At 46.1% G+C, this 18,822-nt stretch overlaps 1 protein-coding gene across 2 annotated transcripts in view; it reads right to left on the bottom strand.

Moving 5' to 3' along the window:
- Window positions 1-2,522: 2,522 nt before the first annotated feature.
- Window positions 2,523-18,822, bottom strand: part of SFXN5 (sideroflexin 5) — a 179,452-nt gene continuing 163,152 nt past the window's right edge. For both annotated transcript variants that reach the window (XM_084625465.1, XM_084625466.1), the window contains one exon: window positions 2,523-5,280. In XM_084625465.1, coding sequence (XP_084481591.1) covers window positions 5,203-5,280 — 78 coding nt within the window. In that variant the 3' untranslated portion in view covers window positions 2,523-5,202. The remainder of the gene's footprint in view (window positions 5,281-18,822) is intronic.

Here is an 18,822-nt window from a genome sequence, read left to right as displayed (position 1 = left end):
AAATTCAGGGATGTTTAGATCCGAGATTTTGGTTCAGGCTAGTCTCAGATTGTTACCGCTTTCTTCTGAAACCAAACATATCCATTGTGGGCCATGCTCAGAGAGGTGCTGGGCACCTGCAGCTCCAGTTAAAAGTAATGGGAGCTGCAGGTGCTCAGCGCCTTGCAGGGCAAGGCCATGTGATGAGGACAAATAAAGACATTTCTGAGATTGATTTTAGTAAGGTTAGGAAAAAGGGGATCATCGTTACGGCCTAAGCCCTGTTAAAGTGACACTGTCCAATTGTTTACCCCTGTTAGCACTGCAGTTATGGGAGAGTGAGCTGGACTCCCTCCGGGGTGACACGCCATTAACAGAGAGTTTGTAGGTCCTGACTGCAGAATCTTTATTATTATTAATAATTATTATTTGTATTATCGCAGCATCTAGGAGCCCTACTCATGGAGCAGGACCCATTGTGCGAGGGGCACTGTCCACTGACATAACACCTAAAACAACCCCCTGCCCCCAGCTTTGCCTTTTATATCTCAGGCCAAAGCTGCAGAAATGAAAGACAGAAAAATCACAGGCCAGATCTCCAGTTGGTATAAACCACCACAGCAACACTTACCCCAATGTAGCTCCATATTTTGACATATAAAGTGATCACTTTTGATATGGCTTCACTGGGAGAAAACAAAACTGGAACCTCGTGATGCACCTGATTTTGATCCCTTTTATACCAGTCCTACCATGGGACTCTTTTGATTTCAACAGAGCTATGCCTTATTCATGCAAGTGTGAAATAAGAATCAGGCCTTCTAGTTGCAATTTAAGATTAGGGCCTATTAACTCCCCAACTCCACTCTCTTCTAAAACATTCAACCCTTACAATACATCTATGGATTAGTTCCCCAGCTAATTAATGGTTTCAGAGTAACAGCCGTGTTAGTCTGTATTCGCAAAAAGAAAAGGAGGACTTGTGGCACCTTAGAGACTAACCAATTTATTTGAGCATAAGCTTTTGTGAGCTACAGTGAGCTGTAGCTCACGAAAGCTTATGCTCAAATAAATTGGTTAGTCTCTAAGGTGCCACAAGTACTCCTTTTCTTTCTGCTAATTAATGACCTGCAAAGCACTGATCTTAAACACTTTGCAGTCAAAGTTTATGAGTGAAGTGAAACAATTTGCAGTCTCTCATCCTCCTTGGGAAAAAATAACTAGTTTGACTATTTTTTTTTTAAACATTTGCAAAACTTGTGTTCTCCCTCCCCCCTACCCCCCCACCCCAGTACCTCTCTCAAAAAAATGCAGTGAGCAAATCCTTGAATATTTTTCTACCAGCCATTGTAATTAGCTCTGCATGTTGAAAATTACTCACTCCATCTGTAGCCCCGGCAGGTAGCTAGAGTTCACAGCTAGTGGAATCGTTGATCAGTAATTATGATGTAAAAACAAATCATCCCCCCTCCCCAGCAGTGACATCGCTGCAATGCAGAAGTACTCACTTCTACCTCCTCCACACCCTCAAATGACTCAGTCAACCCCTCCCTTAAGAGTCTGGCAGGATTTCAACAGAGTGGTTCGAAGGGTGACAAAACACCATGACATGGAAAATTGAACGATGCTGATAGAAAACAGAGCCAGGACATTGCTCATTGTTAACAGAAGCAGCTGATTTTGTTCGCCACTTGGATTTCAGTTCAGAACAATACAGAACACAGGCGGTGCTGCATACAGCGAGATCCAGTCTGGTTTCTGCATTCATTAGGAACATGAGATTATTCACCTTCACTTTAAACTAAGTTTAGCTGTTACACATTTGGCACATTTTTAATACTAGTTTTTCTCCACCACATATATACGTGCAGGTGTGTCTCCATCAGTTGTGGGGCTCAGGTGTATATTTATTAGGGACTAGGGACCAAATGGCTAGGCAGCAGTTCTGCGGAAAAGGACCTAGGGGTGACAGTGGACGAGAAGCTGGATATGAGTCAGCAGTGTGCCCTTGTTGCCAAGAAGGCCAATGGCATTTTGGGATGTATAAGTAGGGGCATAGCGAGCAGATCGAGGGACGTGATCGTTCCCCTCTATTCGACATTGGTGAGGCCTCATCTGGAGTACTGTGTCCAGTTTTGGGCCCCACACTACAAGAAGGATGTGGATAAATTGGAGAGAGTCCAGCGAAGGGCAACAAAAATGATTAGGGGTCTAGAACACATGAGTTATGAGGAGAGGCTGAGGGAGCTGGGATTGTTTAGCCTGCAGAAGAGAAGAATGAGGGGGGATTCGATAGCTGCTTTCAACTACCTGAAAGGGGGTTCCAAAGAGGATGGCTCTAGACTGTTCTCAATGGTAGCAGATGACAGAACGAGGAGTAATGGTCTCAAGTTGCAGTGGGGGAGGTTTAGATTGGATATTAGGAAAAACTTTTTCACTAAGAGGGTGGTGAAACACTGGAATGCGTTACCTAGGGAGGTGGTAGAATCTCCTTCCTTAGAGGTTTTTAAGGTCAGGCTTGACAAAGCCCTGGCTGGGATGATTTAACTGGGAATTGGTCCTGCTTTGAGCAGGGGGTTGGACTAGATGACCTTCTGGGGTCCCTTCCAACCCTGATATTCTATGATTCTATTTGGCTTTTATCTTCCACCCAACCAGTGCAGCAATGAAAAGCCCCAGTTTTCTTTTGCTAATTCTGTGATTTGTGTTTTTGTCCAAAGCGGTTTGCGTTTCTCAGTGGCAGGCTGGGATTTTTACGGTTCACCTCTTTGTGTGCTCCATTTCTTACCTAGCTGCAGTGGTAGGCCTGGCTTTTCATTGCTGCTGCGAGCCACATAACCCACGTACACGCTGCTTGGAATCAATGGGCCTGATTCTGTGCTGGATTCCCCCTTGTGTCATTTTAGATACCGGTGCAAAGTGGATGTTCGATGTTACCACACCAAAAAGGTACGGCCCTGGCACTCACTTTGGGCCTGATCCAAAGCCTGCTGAAGCCCAAGGAAAGTATGGCATTGACCTGAATGGGCTTTGGATCACGCCCCCAGTGCAAGTGCACGTGTGAATGACACAAGGCACAAGACTGTGAAGAATCAGTTCTTCTGGTGGTCAGATGGTGTAAATCAGTACAGTTCCACCGATCTCAAGGGAGTGGCACCAATTTACACCTGCTGAGTATCTGGCCCTGTGTGTCCTGAGGATAATGCAGCGTGTGGCTAGCAGAACGGGACTTTACAGGCCTGACTCCCTTGCCCCCAGGATACACCATTCTAACGCCCCTGGGCTTGAATCTCCTCCCATGCTGGTGAGCACGGGGGGCAGCTCCTTTGGCGAGGATGGAGTCGCTTTGGGGGAGGAGCATCAGCTCAATATTTCCATGTTCCATCTGTGCATTGGTGGAATGTGCTTCAGAATATATGCTTCCCCCGTCATTTTCTGCACCCATCAAAGTCCATTCTTGCTATTTCTTATACTTCTGTGCCTTGGTACAGCACATTTATTCCCATCTGTCTCCTAAACTCCTTAGGCTTGGCTATTGCTCAGCAGACACTGGCTGCCTCACTCATGTACATTCATGTGATCTAGTGCATTAGAAGAACTATATTGGGTTAAATTCTGCTGTCTGTTACCCTGGGGTAAATCCAGAATAGGACCCATAAGTGAAATTACTCTGGATTTACACCACCGTAACTGAAAACATGATTTGGTCCACTAAGCTAAGTATGGCTAGAATGCTTTGAGACTGATTCTCCTCTCACTTAGGCTGGTTTTAGACACTGGTGTAACTCCACTGACTTCTGCGCAGTTACTCCTGATTTACACCAGCATGGGAGCAGAATCAGATCCCTTTGGCTTGATCCACCACAGTGTAACACCAAGTTTATACTGGTGTAACTCCAGTGAGGAGTCAGACTAGCATAAAACTGGAGTAACACATAGGCCTGCCACTATGAAACATTGCAAGACCCCATCTGTATACATTCCCCCCAAAAGCCCCAAACCCAACCTGGCATTTTAATCATTATAATATATGCATTTCTATAGTGTCCATTACCATCGTACCTGGATAAAGAGCCTTTCATTCTAATTGTATTCACTGGTGAAATGCACCAATGGGACCTATTCTAAGCTCTGTAACACCAGCCTAAATCTGCAGTAATTCCACTGGCTGCAGTGGAATTACTGTGGTGTGAGCAACTAGAATGTGATCTATGTGATAAGTCAGCTTCTCCGACAGAGTCAACCAACATAGTCCCACTGAAATGGATGGAGTCCTGATGGCTTACATCAGCCAAGGATCTGGCCCTTCACCATTAGGTCTAATTCTGCTCTCATTTATAGCAGTGTAATGTAACAGAAGCCAGTGGATTTACTCTAGGGGTATGTCAGTGTAAATGAGAACAGAATTTGGTCCATTATGCAACGTTAAAGGACAGATCTGTTTTCTTTATACTAGCAGCTCTCTTCCCATTCTGTGCACTAACTTGGCAGGTTGACTTTTCGTTAGCTTGCTAGCCTGGGCAAAACCTGCAAATATGCGAGTGCATTAGGCTTGAATCACACAGAATGTCTTGTAAGTCCAGTGAATGCCAGGATACCACCCTGGTTGTTTGTCGGAGAGGGAGGGAGGGCACACAGGCTATGACCTTCATTGTGTTATTTGTTTAGAATCAAAGTGTCACAAACCTAACCAAGGAACATTGTTTTTGTGCATGATTACTGGTGCAATATTGACATTGAATCAATACTGTACACTTATCAAATGCCCTATCTAGCGCTTCTAACTCATGCACCAATCGATTTCTACAGAATTATTTCTGTGCAGCATCCAAGTGTTGAGATTTAATTCTTATTAAAAAACAAAATTGTCTTGCGTAGTCTACTTTCACAGAGAGTTAGGCATACCCATGTCAACATATCATTAAACTCCTTTCCATGCAGTGCTGTTTCTAATTCAGGACATTATATTGTAGCTAGTTCTCTAACGTGCTTGAAAGTCATTTGTTTTTGTTCTTGTTGCTAATTTAAAACTTTTAATATGAATCTTTTTGACTGATGTGAGGTGTCAGTATTCTGAAAGTGTTAATTCACTCCCAGCTCCTGAGAGTGGTAATATGTTACTATCTCTGAGTTCTAGTGTTTGTTTATTTTTCCCCCCAGAAGTAATTGTGAGCTTCCCCCTCTGCTCCTCCAATCTTCTGTGCTGAGAGGATCCACTTCCACTTACAATCCTTTATTGTAGACAACCGTCTTACTGGTAGTGGCCATTGCAATTTCTGGCTCCAGTCGAGATGTCTCAATCTGCCAAATCAAAGAGGAGGTAAGATTAGAATTGAGCTAATATTGTCTGACAGCAACGGGAGCATGATACATCAATAACATAAATAAACAGATGCAAGACTTTAGCTGACTTTATTCTGATTTTACTTATGCTGGCATAAATCACTGAAGTCAGTGAGCCTGACTCTTGTCTCATAACTGTGCAAATCTGGTGTAACCTCTGCAGGATTCAGTGGAGAGTTATAGCAGGCCCAACGGAAGTCCTCTGCTGTGAACTGCAGGAGTGTGGCTGTTAGTAACAAGCAGCAAGAACAGTGCTTGGCAATTCAGTAATGCCCTTCACCTGTGATCTCAAAGTACTTTCCCATGATTATCATAGAATCATAGAATATCAGGGTTGGAAGGGACCTCAGTCCAACCCCCTGCTCAAAGCAGGACCAATCCCCAACTAAATCATCCCATCCCAGGGCTTTGTCAAGCCTGACCTTAAAAATATCTAAGGAAGGAGATTCCACCACCTCCCTAGGTAACGCATACCAGTGTTTCACCACCCTCCTAGTGAAAAAGTTTTTCCTAATATCCAACCTAAACCTCCCCCACTGCAACTTGAGACCATTACTCCTTGTTCTGTCATCAGCTACCACTGAGAACAGTCTAGATCCATCCTCTTTGGAACCCCTTTCAGGTAGTTGAAAGCAGCTATCAAATCCCCCCTCATTCTTCTCTTCCGCAGACTAAACAATCCCAGTTCCCTCAGCCTCTCCTCATAAGTCATGTGTTCCAGTCCCCTAATCATTTTTGTTGCCCTACTCATGCTCTTATCATGCCAGTTTATATTGCATTATGGTATGTGAAATGACTCATATTCCCGCCCTTTCCAACTCTTGAAATTCTATATTAAACAGCCACACAACACATTTTTTTTAAAAAAAAGAAACTCTATTGTCTTATTTTACATACATTTCCCTTTCCCTTGCCTGATGCCACCTCTCCCTCCATCATGTCAGATCCAATCCAGTCCCCAATCCTGCAGTTGGATCCACATGGATGGATGCTTTGGGTCGGATTCACAAAGGTATTGAGCAGCCTAACACCACCCTTTTGACTGTGCCAAGACCCAGTGAAGTCAATGGGGCACTCCTTGTGGGAGCAAGAGTCTGCATGTTCAGATCCAATTCCAGGATCAGGGCCCTAAAGTCTCAGGATGGGGACTAGCAGGGAAATCCTAGCCTTGTTGAAGTTGGTGGCAAAAGTCCAGATGATTTCAGTTGGACCAAGATTTTATCCCATGTCTTCCTTAGTCCTGCCATGAGTCCAGGGGATGGGACTAGATGACCTCTTGAGGTCCCTTCCTGTCCTACACTTCTCTCTGTAAAGCACTATGCACACCTATGGCACGATAAAGAAGCATTAAAGAACATAATACACTATATAACAGACTAAATAATATACTATATAAATCTTTGAAAAGTTTATCAGTGGATCTTCATGCTGAATATTTTAAAGGCAGCGTTTTCCCATTCTCCGCTGCACTTTCTCTCTCTGTGAAATCTCTTTTATTTTTTCCAATCAGACTTACAAAAAAGCTTTTCTGTGATCCAAAAATAGTCAGAACCTCTGTACTTGGAGGACGAGATTGGGGTGGGTAGGAGGAATTCTTATTGTCCAATCCAGGCCAGGATCTCCCCAGAAACAGGACACTGCACCTTCCAGTATCATATTTTGAAAAATCCTATCCATTTAATCAGTGCTGTAGCTGACACAATGCTAGGAACCCACGTTAAAATCTAAATGCTTTTGAAAATGTTTAACCTAGTTAGACAAATTAGCAAAAATTTGTGCAAAACAATTTAGGTATTTAAAATATTCAATGTTTTTAAAAACTGGAAAAACTGTTCTTCGCTTTTCAGCTGCACAAACCCAACAAAATATAACATCAAAGCAATCTTAACATGAGGTGCAACATAACCCTTCAGCAAAGCTGTTAAACAGCCACTGAGGCATCATGGGAAATAGCACTTCATTTATTCAAATGCACATATGTCAGGTTTTTGCACCATATGTCATTCCAAGCTATTTACAGTAATAATTAAATCTTAATCAACGTTTAACCTCTGTAAAATGTTTGAAGGGATCTAATCACCCTTCAGACTGCACTAATGAAGGAGAAATATATAAACATAAAAAGAAAATGATGCATAGATAGCACACCAGAAAGAACAGTAATTGCAAAATTGTATTTCTTTTAAATATAATCAGCAAATTATGTAAAGTAAGCCAACGAGTATTTTAAGTGAAGACATCTTGGGTGTCAGAGGTGTGATCAGCTAATTTTGTACTGCTATCCATAACAGATGTAGCATATTTTCTTTTAGTGCCATTATTAGCAGCTTCACCATTTCTTCTTTTACTGAAACACAAAGTAGAGCATTATAACAGGGGGAAGCTACTCAACAAGGATAGAATAGCCTTTCCTCTAATTGTACAGGAGAAGTGACAGCCGCCATTTTGATACCAGGATTAACTCTGATCTGGCTGGCTCTGAGAGAGCTTTTCTTTCTATTTTTTCCCCTCTGGTATGGAAAGAAAAGTTTTTTTTACACATCGATGTAGTGCAGTTTCACAGATCAGTATTAAATATCACAGCGAGAAGTGCCTTAGAATTACCTAGCTAAAAGACATAGGTAAGGGAGATATATACCTAGAGGTTAGTCACAGACTCACCTCATGACCTAATTCTGTGCTCTGTTAACACACCCACACAGTTAGGTCAGGATGGGAAATTCACCTTGTGTAAAGCTACATGCACCACTTCAACCTCACGGTGAGGATACAGAGCTGGGTGAATCGGTGGAACAGGCATGCAAGGGAGTATGCTGCAGCCGATTCAAACCAGTGCAGAGGCAGTTGCTGAAGATGGAGCAACCGCAGGATCCTGCCCGAGGAGGATGCACAAAGTGGCAGCAGCTGCTATCTGAACCTGGTGGATGGAACAGTGAGTCAGGAGGAGCTGTGGTTTCCGCTTGCATAGGCTTGGGGTGTGAATTCATAGCGCCACTTAGCTCTCTGCACAATGCCCCAGACAATGGGCTTTATGTGGGAATGATGAATTTGACCCTCAACACAGAGGGGGATTTCTAGGGACAGCAAGTTATGGGCTAGATCAGTAGCTCTCAACTTTTCCAGACTACTGTACCCTTTTCAGGAGTCTGATCTGTCTTGCGTACCCAAGGTTTCACCTCACTTAAAAAACACTTGCTTACAAAACCAGACATAACAATACAAAAGTGTCACAGGCACACTCGTACTGAAAAATTGCCGACTTTCTCATTTTTACCATATCATCATAAAATAAATCAACTGGAATGTAAACATTGTACTTGCATTTCAGTGTCTAGTGTATAGAGCAGTATAAACAAGTCATTGTCTGTATGAAATTGTAGTTTGCACTGACTTAGCTAGTGCTTTTTCTGTAGCCTGTTGTAAAAACTAGACAAATCTCTAGATGAGTTGATGTGCCCCCTGGAAGAGCTCTGTGTACCCCAGGGATATGCATACCCCTGGTTGAGAACCACTGGGCGAAATTTTGCACTGTATGCACAGCCCTGCAGTAAGTGTGGACCTGCATCGCCCCGGGGGCGCTCTGGTCTCCTGGGGCCCCCTGCCTCCACTGAGGAAGACACCCCTGTAAGGGCTACAGCACACTCCCGCCACACAGCCGAGTCCCGCCTGATACTGCACAGCGAGGGAGGCAGGCACTGGGGTGGGGGAGGGAAGGCAGTAGGAGGGGATTAAGGATGGCGAAGAGGTGGCTGGTAATGCTGGTGTGGGAGCCGAGGGGACAGTGGAGACGAGATGCTGTTTGACCAGGAAGAAGGCAAAGCCGACGGGGGAGAGACCGAATTCATAGCACAGGAAGTCCAGGCAGTGGGAGGGGTCTCTTTCCAGAGACCCTTAGCAGATGATAGGGGTAAAACTGCTGTGTAAACGATCATAGGTGCCCTGGGTGCATTTTATTGCCATGCACTGTTGGGCCCACGCATGCCCCCGTTAGACTGGAATAACTGACTGGGAGATCTCTGGCACTGGGGGACGGGGAGCCCTGAGGCCAGTCCAGCCCTGCATGACTCCAATAAAGGCAGCTGGGGAGAGGTTATAAGCACTGCCCCGTGTGCACTCCCAGAAGTGCGGATGTGGTTCCGGGGCAGATAAAGGAACAAAGTACTTAGTAGAGGTACCAGAAGTGCATTGATGAGAAATGCACCCAGGGGGCTATTCCCGTCGTTTGGAAATCTAATGGGGGAAAATAAGGTGGTGATACTTTCAGGCAGTAGACTTGCAAGTCAGGGAAAGCAGTAGTTAAAAGTCTCAGCAGCAGCATTAGCTTGGCTACCTCCACAAACCCATGCACCGTACTTTCCACCCCCGTTTTGGTGTTAAAAGCGTAGTTTAATATAGTTCAGTGTATGTTGTTAGATCAGCTGCCAATATCCTGGAATCTGCTCAGCCTGGCTTTGGGCCAGGGAATGGTACTGAGACTCTTGGTTCTGACAGATGTCCACCCGCTGTCCAGATCCCAGGGGAGTCCATCCATCCTCATCCTGCTGGGCCTCTGTAGCATTTGATACCAATGATCAGCAAATACTTTTGCCTCATCTCCAAGAAGGTCTCGAGTGAATGGAAATGCCTGAATCAGGGACTTCCTCCCAGATAACTCTGAGGGCTGCTGTGGGCATTGGTGCATGTGTCTCTATACCTCTCACCTGCAGTGCACTACCAGGCTCAATCCTCTTCCACACACGACGCAACATCTCCATGAAGCTGTTGGAACTGCTGGCGAGACAACAGAGGCTGGAGTTCCTGCAGCATGGAGACGATACCCAGCTGTACAGATACTTCACATCAAATGCAAACGGCATCATCACCCAGCTCCCTCTGTGCCTGGCCAAAATCAGCTCCCGGAGAAAGAGCAGCCAGCTAAAGCCAAATGACTGTGGTGATGCTGGTGGGAAGAGGGAAATGCTCCAGAGAACTGACTTCCTCTCTTTTCAAGGCATTTGCCTTCATGTTAAGTGGTCCACAGCCCAGGGTCCTTCTAGACTCCTAAGTGCTACTAGGTTCCCAAATAGTCCTGAAGGGAGAAAAGCTCCAAACTTCCCTCTTTACCTGTCCAGAAGACCACAGCCCACCCTATCAAACACTAGCCTGGCCACCGTGATCTGCACATTTGTGATCTCCAAGGTTTGGCTCTTGCAGCTTGTTACAATGAGGAATGAAGCCCTGTGCCCTGAAAAAGCTCCAGGGGTGCAAAGGAAGCACCCACCTGCTTAGCAACTCAGATGGCCAGGAACACATCTCCCTGGCCCTCCACTCTCTGAACTGGCTCACCACTGACTGCAGCATCATGGATTCGATTTGGCACCAAGGGTCACATCACCACCCCTCTCCTCACCCACAAGGGGTGGGGCTCAGGGGGAGGAAGTCCTATGCAGATCTGTTGGGGAGAGCAGGGTATGCCTCCAGGCTTTGGAATAGGATCTAGCACCCAGCCCCAAACTCTGGGGGATCTGCAGGTCATGATAATTGGTGTAGAGGCTCTGCACCCTTACAGCTGCTCTGGACCCTGGTGACCACCCCTATCTAGCTCCCTAGTAGCACAGCTGCACTGAAGTCCTGCTACCAGGCTCTTCCTTGGTCATGGCCACCCCATGAATCCCCTTTAAAGAGATAGGTCCACAAGAAAGGGTGCTCCAAGGAACAGGGAGTACGGCCCCACTTCACTGGGTACATGGGGGGGGGGAGATGTATGTCTGCTGGGTCCCCAAACCCACTCATATGGGGTGACTCATCTCTGTCCCTCCCCAAGAAGCATCCTTTGCGAGGTGTGGTTATAATGGTGCCGGTTCTCCTTTCCACGTGGGAGCTCAGCTACACACAGCAGACTTGGGGGGAGGGGGAGGAGAGATCCCCCACTAAATCAGGGATAATAGTTGCTGGGAGGCCTGGGAGAAAAGGGACTTGAGCAGTGGGAGAACGGGTCAAGAACCCACAGAAGGGAACTGGAGTTTACAATCCCTGTCCCCAAAGAGTGCTGAAAAGGGTCAGGGAGAGAACATGGCAGCCTCAAGGGTGGGAAACCCACTCGGTAATGTGAAATGCCAAACCAAGGAGAAGCAAAGCCTACCCTGCTCCTGCCAAAGAAACCTTCACCGTCGACGTCCGCAGGAGTTGGCTCGGTCCTGGGAAATGACCTGGACGCACAGCAAAGCAGAAAAGGTGCTTTTCACAGCAGGGAACGAGCCATACTATTCCTGCTCTTGTTAAGTCAAGCTGGCTGGTCTGCCTCAGTATTATTCCTTGCACTCTTATGTTCTGGGATTCGAGGCAGTTCTGACAAGCCTGCATCCTCCCTCCAGCAGATTACCAGGTGCATTTAAAACAAATCCACCCTCTGTCCCTCCTCAAGCATCTGTTTATAAATGAGCATAACCCAGCATGGCAGAGCCGGCTTTCCAGCCACGCTCTTGACCCAGTGAAATGTATCCCTTGAGGGGAACAAAGGCACTTTAATGGGAAAGCCTCTTGCTGGTGGCCGCTGTGAGTAAGTTCTATTCCCCCCGTCTGTCCCCTGCCGTGGAAGCCTCTCTCCTCTAATCAGTACAGACAAGGCTAATTGGGGTGATAAAGAACTGGCTTCAAGAGCTGGCGTGGGCTGGCAGAACAAATGGTGCGGCGGTCACAGCTGGGACTGTGGAGACAGAGAGAAAGCGTGTGATACAGGCTCTGGGAGCTGAAAGTTTAATCAGCCCATGTTGTGTGCGGGTCTGCGAGGTTGGGGGTTGTGTGTGTTTTGCATTCGCTGCTGACATGGGTGTAACGTACACGCACGTCCAGTGAAGCAGAAGCAGGCAGAAAGCAGATGCTTTGTGTTGGGGGTTGATAATCATTTCTCTCCCGGCTCAGGAAAAGGTGTAGAAAGGAATGTGCTCCTAAGGGTGTAAGGAGGGAGACAGGTCTAGGCTTCCTGCCAGGGATCCTGTAATGATATGGAAGGCAGCTAGGGGAGACAGGACCAGATGGATTTGGCATACAGCTAATCGCTCAGCCAAAAAAAAAAAAAAAACCCAACCCCCAAAAAACAGTCTTCTAGAGGGGAGGGTCAACATGTATTGACTGAGGCTCCACCATGAGGCGGTGGGGGAAGGGGATCTGGGCTTGGTTCTCTTGTTCTATGGGGCAGGAGTAAAAAGAGAGGTGATGATGGCAGAGTTCAAACACAAGTGTTGATGCAGAACTTGCTGGGTGAGGATCCATGGCCCATGTTATGTAGGTCAGACTAATTGATCATAATGGTCCGTTCTGGCCCCATAATCTATGAATTCACCCGGAATGGGATGGTGGAACCCAGAGCACCTACCAAATGGCATTTTCAAACAAATGCGGCTAAAATCCAGTGCAGTTGTAGCTCATGATGAGCATGATTATTCTCTGTATTACAGCAGCATCTAGAGATGCCAGACAGGACCCGGGGTCCATGGTGCTGTACAATCAAAGAAGTCACAGCCTACCCTGCGGGAGATGGACAAGCAATCAAGTAGGTTTTTATCCTCTTTCGTTCCTGCAGTAAGATGGTCTATGCAGACTGTAACTGGCTTCTAAAGCTCTCCTATGTTATTTCAGAATTCCTTTTTTTTTTTTACTGACAGTAAATGAAACCATATTGTTAATAGGGATAAAATTCAAAAATGGAACCAGAACCCCGCAGTGCCATGTTTATTTTTATAAGGCTGAGGACTGCTCTCCAAAAAAAGAAAAACAATTAAAAATACATTTAAAGACAGCAAACCCTGCTCTCTTCTTTTCAGATCAAAGAGAACTTCCATGAAGCTCCCCTTAGCTCCCCAAAATTGAAACTCTCTCTCGTTAAAAGCCAGAATCAGGAAGGAAAGTGGGATTTGCTAATGTGAGAGCAGCTTGGAGATTTCCCCTTCCACAAAACTCCTGGGCAGAATTCTCCTTATGGCATCTGTACAGCCCCACTGACACCAAGCTGTTGCAGTGAAAGGAAGAGCAAGATCTGGAAATAAATGGTCCAATCTTGCACTCAAAGCTCTGACTTTGCCTGAATGGAGACTGCAGGGTCGGGGTGCACAAACCTTGCATGCTTTTAATTCCTCCATCTTCTCCATGTGTTTATCATGATTCCATCTGATTAACAACTTCCTGCCAGTGCTGGATGCAGGGAAGTCAGCCATAACTGCATCCCGTGTTACTTTTCAATAGATTATAAGGCCTGGGGCAGAGACTGATAACATCTACTATGGGGCCAGGGAATATTAGGGTAATCTAGTCTGATTTCCTGCATAACACAGGCCAAAGAACCTTGACCAGTGATTTTTCCATCTAACCAAACTACTTTTGACTGAATTAGAATAGATAATTTAGAAAGATATCCAACCTCAATTTAAAGACTCCCAGTGATCTTACCACACCTGTTCCATGATTATTTACCATTGCTGTTAAAAATTTGCATCATATTTCCAGTTTGAATTTTTCTAACTTCAAACTTCCAGTCACCAAATCTTGTGCCTTTATCTGCTAGATTAAAGAGCCCTCTGCTTTCAGAAATCTTCTCCCTCTGTAGGTACTTACCAACGATTATTAAACAGCCTCTTAATCATCTCTTTGAATAGACCGAGCTTCTCAAGGATCTCAACGTATGGCATGTTTACAAGACTTGGAATCATTCTTATAACATTTTACTGACCCCTTTCCAATTTTTCAGCATCCTTTTAAAAATATGCACTGGTCTCACTACTACCATATATAGTGGTAATAACGCCTTCCTACTTCTACTCAGGATTCCCCTGTTTATGGATCCAAGGATTGTGTTGTCCTGGGAGCTCACATTCAGCTCAAGTCCTTTTCAGAGTCACTGCTTTCCAGACTTTAGCCCTCAGTTTTACAAACCGGGCCTTTTCCTTTCCCCACGATGCATGACCATGGATTTGGCTGTATAAGAACACATGTGGGTTGACTGTACTAGCCTGCAATGAGCGTGGGCTGCATTGAAATGTTACACTGTACAAACGGCACCTTTCACTAACCAAACCTGATGCCTGGGTGTGTCCAGAAGTCAGATCTGCTGCCAGAATAAGCTTTTATTACATTTTACTACTGTGACCCTTGCAAAGCCAACACAGGGAGCGGGAGCCTGATTCTACTTTGCGTCATGCATCACCAATAGAACTGCTAATTGAATTCCAATTTGCAGTGCCAAATTTTACCCAGGCAATCCTATTGAAGTCAACAGACAAAATGTGGAGACAATGAGATTGCATGGATGTAACAATGTGGCTTGCAGAATCTTTATTGCTGGGGACTGTGGCTCAAGGACCCCTTGGTGTCAACTGACAGATGGTGTGAGGGATGCATAGGGTTTTACAGGGCTTCCCTGTATACATATTATTTTGCCAAAGGGTGGCATGTGATGTCTCTGCCAAGAGGCAGTAGCTCACTGCTCAAGATAATCATTTCAAAAATGTACATATGGATAATAGTGAAGGAGTTAAAGTATCTATCCTGGAAATTATGGTCTTAAACCCTTGAGGTTAAAGACCAGTCCCAAGGCGGTGACAGGCCTTGGACAGGTTCCCTTCAGGCAAGGGTATAGCAGACCCTTCTCTCTCTCTGTCTGGTCATGTGTGTACTGTGCATTGTATGTCCTACCATGGGCAGCTAATTGCATACTGCGCCAGATCCTCATCAAGAGTGTGGAAAATACATATGAGAGAAAATCTGCAGGAAAACAAAGCAAAACAGAGGAGTAGGCTGTTTAGGAGTGAAGACAATGAACTTTAGGGGGTATAAGGGTGTACAGAGGTACACCCTGGATTCTTTACCTAGGGGACAAGCAAGCACCACTTTTCATCTCATGAGAAAAGGATCCCAGCCAGGCCTGGATGAAAACTGCTGGAAGGACTTTGGGGTGAGCACTGCCCTAGAAGACACGGAAGTATTTAGTTAAGTAAGTCTAGGCTCTAGAAAGCCAGTGATGATTTTATTTTATATATAACCCTTTGTTTCCAATACTTCTACTTGCTATCACTCAAATCTCTATTCTTTGTTAAATAAAGTTTGGCTTGTTTTCACTATAAGCATATCTATGTTCTGTGTGCTAAGCAGAGCAGTGATCTCACGTGGGACTGGTAAGCTGAGGTGTACTATTCCTTTGGGAGCAGCGAATCTGGAAATATCATGAGTGTCCAGTGGAATGGGGCTGGATCCTCCAGGGAGATGCTCGGAGGTGGGGTGTGCCTGTCACTAACCTGCAGAGAGAGAGCAGTGCTTGTGTTCCTGGTGGCAGGTGGAGTTGGGAGCAGACCCACGGCAGGCACAAACAAGGCTTCCTGGCACTAAAGGCAGGTGGCAGTCAGGTGTCTCCCAACCCTGGGTAGCCCCAGAAAGTGTCACAGTGACAACGCTGGGAGAGCTAGAAAGTGCCTGGCTTGACTATCAGATCCCAGGATGAGTCTGTAGCACTGGCTGCTAGACACAAAGGTATTTTATATGCAGTGGTAAGACACAACAGACCCAGGCCTTCAAGAGGTTATTTTCACAGAGTCACGTGGCAAGGTTTGGAAATATCTCGGACTCCAGGCTCCCCAGCGCAGGTTTGTTCGACTATTTCAAACCACTTTTGCCAGGCAGCTAATTTTTCTGTTGCTCTGACAGGTGGCAGGGTTTCCACGACGGCTTTCCCCTAAATCGCTGGGTCCAAATTCACCCACTGCAACAGTGGCAGGAAGACAGATGCACATCAGTGTCCTTTGCAGGAGGGGGCGCTCAGCCTCCGCCGAGCCACCTATGGATGGCACTTACGCCAGGAGCATCCGTAGCCCCAACAGCGGAAGAAGAGCTTTGGGGATGTGTTAGGCTTGCTAACCCTCTCGGCCTCGGGCACCAACTAGAAATATGCTCTCTACGGCACTTCTGTACCATGGGGGTCTCTTCACTTCCTGGACAGCCACATTCCCTATCTGAGGTGTTCTCTCTCTCACAAATAAGTCAACTCTCTCTCCTCCATTATGTGGATCAGCAAATTGGGTCATTCCACAAATCCCCATAAACAATTACCAGTATGTAGAGTGAAAGAGTGGGAAAGACCCCAACATTTTTTCATACTGAATTTTCTCCATGAAGCTTAGAAAACTCAGGTGGATCATTCTTTAAATGGTCTCACTGACAAGTGTCATAATGAACAGGCTTCTGTGTTCACCCATGCCCTCTGCTGGAAGGAATCAAAACTGCCTGAATATATGTCATCGGCCTTATACTGCTCATACCAAACAGAGATTCGCCCGTAGTTCAAAGGCTTTTGGAGCAGGAGGATCTGGATGTCACCAGGAAGTTCTGAGTGGCTGTGTTGTGCAGCATAGTTAATAACAATGATGCATAGATTTGGCACAATGTACGTAACCAAACAAAAGCATAAACTGTGGGAAGTGAGGCTGAGAAATGCACGAGAAATGCAGGGATCAAAGATACTTGCACAGCTGCTGGGTGCCAAGCCATTTAGCCAGTGATTACTTTGTGCTATCGAGGGCTTTAGTGACTCATTTCTTTCTGACTCTGCTTTGATCATGGCCTTTTGTTTGGCACTTTAAAGTATGGAATTTGAAATGGAGGAATGACATTCCCTAAGAGCTTTCAATACTGTCTGGTGATGAAGGGAAAGTCAAGAATCGCCAAGGTGCTTTTTTGCTTTTGCATTAGTGGCTAGAAAACAGTCCCCCCACCCCCCTTCAAGGTGTTAAAGGAGAAAGCTTGAGGGCTTGGAGGGGGGGATACAAGGAATAGGCTGTTACACATGTGCTTTCATCCTCCTCCGGGAGGGACCTTAATCTGCATCACAAAGCCATCATGCAATCTGGCTAGAGCTGGCAAAGTGCTCCGTACACAGAGATACAGCCTCTGCCCCAAAGAGCTTACAGCCTAAAAGAAAGCAATAAGTCAGGTTGCACCAGAGAGCCAGAGGTGGGAATTGTTTAAAAAACACTCGTTATTTTTCCATTTTGAGTTTTTTTTTAAAAAAAATACAAGTTTACTTCTTGTGACGTTTGACAGGTTGGGATGTCTGGGATTGAAAGGGTGCCCTGTGCCATGTGGGGAAATGCCCACAAATGGAGGAGAAGGAAAGGGACAGGGAATTGAGAGGGGCCTCACCGGTGGTGTGCAGAGGCCCGGGGAGACACAATAGGAGACAAAGTCTGAGATGTAGGCAGAGCAGAAGCTGTGAAGGGCTCCAAAAGCGAAGTCTTGATGTGGCGGTTAAAGGGGGACCCAGTGGGCAGCATTGGTCACATTCATCATAGGTACAGGGTGGCCCTGGGCTAGAGCAAGTGGGGGCCTCTCCCCACCCCTTCCACCTGCAGTCTCCTCCACCTCTGACCCCCCCGCCGCTCCTGCTGGGAAATGGGGTCCGTGCGAGGGGGGCTGGCCCCACTCTGCCTGCCCGGCACTCCTGCCGGGGACCTGGGTTGGGGTACGGAGGGTTGCACCACTCCCCTGCAGGAGCACCGGGTGGGCGGAGTGAGGCAAGCACCCATGCCCTGACTTCGCTCCCTGGCAGGAGTGCTGGGTGGGCAGAGTGGGTTGGGGTGTGCCCATTTTTCAGGGCCCCCCCAATTAGCTGGGGCTCCTGGGCATAGGCCCTGTTGGCCCAGTGGCTAATTCGCCACTGCAGGGTTGGGATGGTGGGAACGGGAAGTGCTCCAGGCAGGGCATAAGCAGCACTGGCAGAGGGATGTGAAGGGAAGCTTTCCACACAATCCTTTTGACTGCTAAGGGGTTACCCATTTCACTTTTCAGAGTAGCAGCCGTGTTAGTCTGTATTCGCAAAAAGAAAAGGAGGACTTGTGGCACCTGAGAGACTAACCAATTTATTTGAGCATGAGCTTTCGTGAGCTACAGCTCACTTCTTCATGCTCAAATAAATTGGTTAGTCTCTCAGGTGCCACAAGTACTCCTTTTCTTTTTACCCCTTTCACTGCAGATCGGGTTTGCATAATGATAGATGGCCACTTAGAGAATAACATGCTTTAAATCTCACTAGCGTAATTTACCTGTGAATTTCATGTGGAGGATTAGTGGGGGAATTTAGGGCTCCTTCTATCCAATGTCTCTGTTCAGGGATTTACCATGTGGCCATGGATGCTTATTCTCAGATTGATATTAAAAAAAAATGTCACCCCGAGAAGCGAATTTTACATTCAGTTTTTTCTACCGAAAAAAAGCAGCAGCAGCTGATTATCGTGGACATTCAGGCTCTAGCGTTGTGCCCGTTTCAGATGCTTTCTCTGTGCTTGGTATCCGAGTTTGATGCACACGCCTTAGGTGGGATTAAAACCAGGAGATTAAAAAAAAAATCTTTTTATTTGCCTAGTGGTTTCTGAGCCATTGGGGCCACTCAGAACATGTTTTGAAATTTTTCTCCACAATTATGAGGACTAGAAAGTTTGGTTTTTATTAATGAAAGCCAAGATTCTTACCTAATCACTTCTC

The sequence above is a fragment of the Lepidochelys olivacea genome, assembly GCF_965140295.1.
Source record: "Lepidochelys olivacea isolate rLepOli2 genome assembly, chromosome: 4".
Classification (NCBI taxonomy): Eukaryota; Metazoa; Chordata; order Testudines; family Cheloniidae; genus Lepidochelys; species Lepidochelys olivacea.
The sequence above is the reverse complement of the archived record's forward strand: the minus strand, read 5'-3'. Positions and strand labels throughout refer to the sequence as shown.